General features: G+C 30.9%; 1 protein-coding gene across 1 annotated transcript; it reads right to left on the bottom strand.

The window, feature by feature from the left end:
- Window positions 1–1,808: 1,808 nt before the first annotated feature.
- On the bottom strand, window positions 1,809–5,037 carry LOC124538943 (protein masquerade-like). Its single transcript, XM_047116216.1, has 7 exons — window positions 4,847–5,037; window positions 4,534–4,692; window positions 4,038–4,139; window positions 3,537–3,650; window positions 2,666–2,859; window positions 2,535–2,591; window positions 1,809–1,974 (listed from the first exon to the last, which is right to left on the bottom strand). Exons 1-6 carry the CDS (start codon window positions 4,950–4,952, stop codon window positions 2,562–2,564), a joined length of 705 nt encoding a protein of 234 aa, XP_046972172.1. The 5' UTR covers window positions 4,953–5,037; the 3' UTR covers window positions 1,809–1,974; window positions 2,535–2,561.

The raw sequence follows: 5,037 nt of genomic DNA, 5'->3' as shown, positions 1-5,037 counted from the left end.
ACAAAGAAATTAAAATAATTCTGTTGTCCTGTCTATTTTTATGAAATCTATGATTGATAGAATTGATAGAATTGACTTCGCTTCGCTTTCGCTTGGCGCGGCGCGCGGCGGTTCGGCGCCATCTATTGGAATATTCAGGCGTAACCTCGCCGCCTCGCTAAGCGTAGTGCGCGCGGGGACATGCCGTTTTTGTCGTTAGTGTAAGTGTGTGCGCGTGATTCTCAAGGGCAATTAGCTCCTGTAGTCCCTTTAAAGAAAATAACTTTCAATGGCTATGTTAGTGTCTCTTACGAACAATTTTTTAAATGGACATCGGATATGCGATTGTGTTTATAACCCCTACAATGGTCCATGTTTCGTTTCTGTTATTACAAATACTCTTTGGCAAATGGTAAGTGTAGCTTCCAACGGCACTTGGCCACAGTTACTGTTCCTTGGCCTCAGTTTTTTACAAATATTCAAAAAAAATATTTTTTATTTTTCGATTTTGCCCGTATGAAAACCATTTTATTATTAATTTGCCTTATTAATATTTTAAACAAATTCAAACTCAAACTCAAATAACTTTATTCGTATAACTAGTTAGTATAACAAATTAGTATAACTTAGCACTATCGAACTTTGAAACTTTGCAAGCTCTGTAATAGTGTAATGATAAAGAGAAACATGATACCCCTTAATTGATTGTGTATGCCACACTTAACAGCATAATAATATGTATATCGTTACTTGAACGTTTTAACTAAGTTGACCATTTAATGAGTTTGTAGCCAAATTTGCATTTATCACCTTTTTTTAGCACTCATTTATCAATCTAGCTGTCAATAGTAAACAGCTGTTATTTAACAAAAAAATTATTGTTCTAGCTACAAACAGAGACTTCAACTGTAAGTTTATGTACTTCAAGTTACATAATCGTTAAAATAATGGGATAATAATATGGGGTAATAATTACAGGTGATTTAAGTAAACTTTTTGAAGTCTCTTTATTTTACTGACAAACAAGGTACAAAGGTCTATATTCTTATGCACATATGTGTATGTAAGTACATAATATTGTTGTAAACATATTATGAAACAGAAATATACCCACTTTATTAAAAAAACATTACGGAGGAAGTCTCAAGTTAGATTATAGATAGTAATGAGAACAGTTTTAATATCTATATCATTACGCCAAAACAAAATGGCATAAGACATAATATTATCTAAGTAGAGATCGGAAGTATCAACATAAGTATCGCAACTGCTAAGCTGAGTCTTCCCTGTCAGGGACGAACAAGAATTCCACTGAAGTTTTGAGTCTAAAAGTGATTCCTAGAAATAGTAGTAAATTTAAAAATAACTTGATATTTTGATTTCCTACATAAGTTAAGGGTAAGGCAAACGGTAAGCATTTGGTTTAATTGGCATTTATATTTTTTACGAATTTTGTATCAGTAATTAGATTGTTACCTAACAACTTTAAAAATAAATGAGGTATTACTTTTTAAATTTATCAGGAAACAATAGTTATATATATATTAGCAAACAATGTTAGGCGAGTATTTGACAGTTATGAGTTACTGTTTTAATAATGTGATATATAAATTAGAAGACAGCAGCATTTTTGGAATGACAAAAACTGTTATTTCATTTGTGTTTCGCCGATGTGAAATATTGTAAATAAAACATCCGAGTTCAATGAAAGACATTTATTTCATATTACAAACATAATATATTTGAATTTGATTCATATATTTATCTATTAATGCAAAAATATCTTACAATATTACTGTACTAATATTAACGAATTGCGTAACAATTCGTTAATATTCACGCAGATATCAGCAAAACGGAAAAGTAGTATTTTCCTGTTTTCCATTTTTTTAGTCAAAAAAACCTTTATGTCATTTTTATTTCAATTGAATTTAAATTCTCCTTCTTCTTCGCGAGATCACCTTCGTCAGTTCAGTAGATTGGTTTGAAGATATTCTGTAAAAAGTAATTTATATTGTGAAAAATTATTACTTAATTGAATAAATAATAAAACATGTTTGGCTTCACAGCTGTTAACAGCTACCCCTGAGCGATAGAATTTATAATATTATATGTTTATAGTAATATATTTTATGAGTTATAATAAGTAGTAAATATAACAAGTAGAACAACAAGATCAAAGCTTAATAAAAAGAGCATAATACCGTTTATGAGAAATTTTGGAATAAATACAATATACCCTGCTTCGCCCGATGTCTTCCTTTACAGCAGTTATTTCTTCGCGGCGTCTTTGGGCGCAGAAAATTAATTACTTTCCCAGATTTGAAGCCACAAATTTCCAATATGCTCATTTTCATCAGACTATCTCGTCTCTTATTCTATCGATATCTTTCTCTATTTATTATCTTAACAGCAGATGTCAAACATTTATTGCGATCAAATAGAGTAACAAGCTTTTGCTTAAAATTAAAAAAGACACAGCAATTAGCAAATGTAACAATTAGTTTTAGGGTGCTCATATTCTCTTTCTTGATGTCAACAAATATAATACTTACAATTGAGGCTTTCTTTCACATTGTTGGTCAACTCGTGGTCACACCCGTGTCTGTGGTCTGAAAATATGTTAATAATGTTGAAATCCAGGATGGATAAAAATATTTTTAATTATTCATTTCAAAAAACGTACCGTCGTTGGAGACTCTTCAGTGGGACGTACAGTTTCAGAGGTGACGATGAGGTCCGACGGTAAGCTGTCCCCAAACGAGGTTATGTTGACGCAACACCGTTTGCCTGAGCGACAAAGGTCGGTGGAATTGAAGTACGCCTCACAATTATTGGTAAGATGTTGCTCTACGCATACACCGGAACAGGATATATTATCTGAAAAACCCAATTTGAAGTATTATCTTTTGGTAATGCTGTTAGATCTACTAAAACGGAATTTAATTTTCAACTTTCAGGCAAATTATTTTTGCGTTGAAAACATACCATATTTTGAAAACAAGTGTTTCAATATAAATACGTAATGTACGTGATACGTGATGTGAAGTTTCTAAAGATCATATTCTAATAAAGTTTGGCAATTAGTATTAGAAGAAGTTTGAACAAAAATATTTCATTAAATCTTATATTTAATAGCCTGTAATATAGTCGTATTAATTGCGGATTTGCGGAATAACAAACTCTTGATGAGCTAGTATTTTTGTTAAGCCAGAGTAATTATGCAACCATTTTTTATTACTTTTTACTTATTATAAAACAAGTCCTCCGGCCGCGTGTATCTGTTTGTATGTTCGCGATAAACTCTAAAACTACTGAACAGAATTTTATGCGGGTTTCTCGAATAGACAGATGGAGTCATAAGGAAGGTTTAAATATATAATTTATAGAGGTTTCTGGCTAAAAAAATTGAAATAAAATGATAATTGTTAAACATGTCGCAAAAAAGGAAGAAAAAAATATTATTAAAGTTAAAAATATAAAAAACTTATGTCCACCCATGCGAAGCCGGTAAGGGAAGCTAGTTATGGATATTATATAACGTGTATTTTAAAAACCTTTGTCTTGTACGTCGTTTTTCTCCTCGACTTTGTTATCTTCTTCTAATCCCAACAAACCAATCGTTTCATAAGTAGTTGAAGGTAAATTCGTTGTTGTTGTTATATCATCATCTGGAAGTTTGATAAATGGTATAAGATTGTTATATCAATTGGCAATATTAGTATTAAGTTATCACATCTTGCTATCACATTTTATAAAAATATTTTTATAAGTATAACATTCAAGTGAATGTTGAGTAATGTTGTATTTAAAATATAGACTAGTAAAAATAAAACCTTTAAAAATAAATAACGAATACGAGGTAAAGTAGACGTAAGCTTGCATAGCGAACCGCAAGCTTAAGACTTTTTCTACAAACAATATTTACCTTTTGAAAGGTTTTTCTTCAAAAATGAGCAACTCTTACAGTTTAAAGAAAAACTTACAAATGATAAGTTACAGGTGAAATTTAGATATAATTTCGTAGAACATATTAATGTCGTCAATAAAATACTTACAATTAGATGTTTCTTTATCTTTCACTGTTGTGGTACTGTCTTCTGGAAAGTTAACGGTCAACTGGGAATCCGTCAAAGGAAAGGCCACAGTTCTGTTTGGTGCTGAAAATAATATTTTCGTAAAATTATAATTGTAAGTATATCACCAAATTTAATAATTATTCTATGATGAAAATCAATTTTATAAAAACCTTTAGAACAATTATTAACAAGTATACAAAAGAGTGTAATAGTTGTATAGAATAGTTGTGTAGACGTATCTCTATTGTGCGTTATATTGTGTCCAAATAACAAGTGATTTAATATGAGGATCAAATTAGTAAAAAGCAGTACGATTGTCTATGTCTAATCTCATTGTCTTTGATTATTAAGTATTATAATACAAGTATACTTGATAGTACGACAGTATGCCAGTAATATATATGGCGATATAGGTAATACTAGACAAGCTAGATTTATAAAGTTATTAGTGACATCAATACATTTAAGGACTCACAATTTATATTAATACGCATATTATACACGCAGCAATGCCTCGACGAAGGGCACCCTGCGTTTGTATATATTATTTGGCATATGTACGATATCGGTTCCGGTAAACAAACTCCAGGACAGTTGTCATTAACAAATTCTTCTCTATATCCAGCTAAATAAGCTAAAAAAATATATTACAGTATTATTATTATCTGTACATTCTAGTGTACAACAAAAAAGCACAAATATTTCAAGATTTTTATTGTTGGCATATTCTGAAATATTTTGTTTGTTTAACTAATAATGGATATAAAAAATATGATTGTTTTACGTACCGAAGAAAATTCCTTTAAGCACATTAACTATAGGACGAAAATCCTGCGCGGTGCCGAGATGGGTAATTACGAAAATCATGAAAATGATGCCCATTACATTTTTCATATTGGTCTGTGTGACGGCACCTTTATCTCAAACTCTATCGACTGTTAAGTAGGTGAAGTAACGACCGTTCGGAGAATGATCGGTA

The sequence above is a fragment of the Vanessa cardui genome, chromosome 21 (assembly GCF_905220365.1).
Source record: "Vanessa cardui chromosome 21, ilVanCard2.1, whole genome shotgun sequence".
NCBI lineage: Eukaryota > Metazoa > Arthropoda > Insecta > Lepidoptera > Nymphalidae > Vanessa > Vanessa cardui.
The sequence above is the reverse complement of the archived record's forward strand: the minus strand, read 5'-3'. Positions and strand labels throughout refer to the sequence as shown.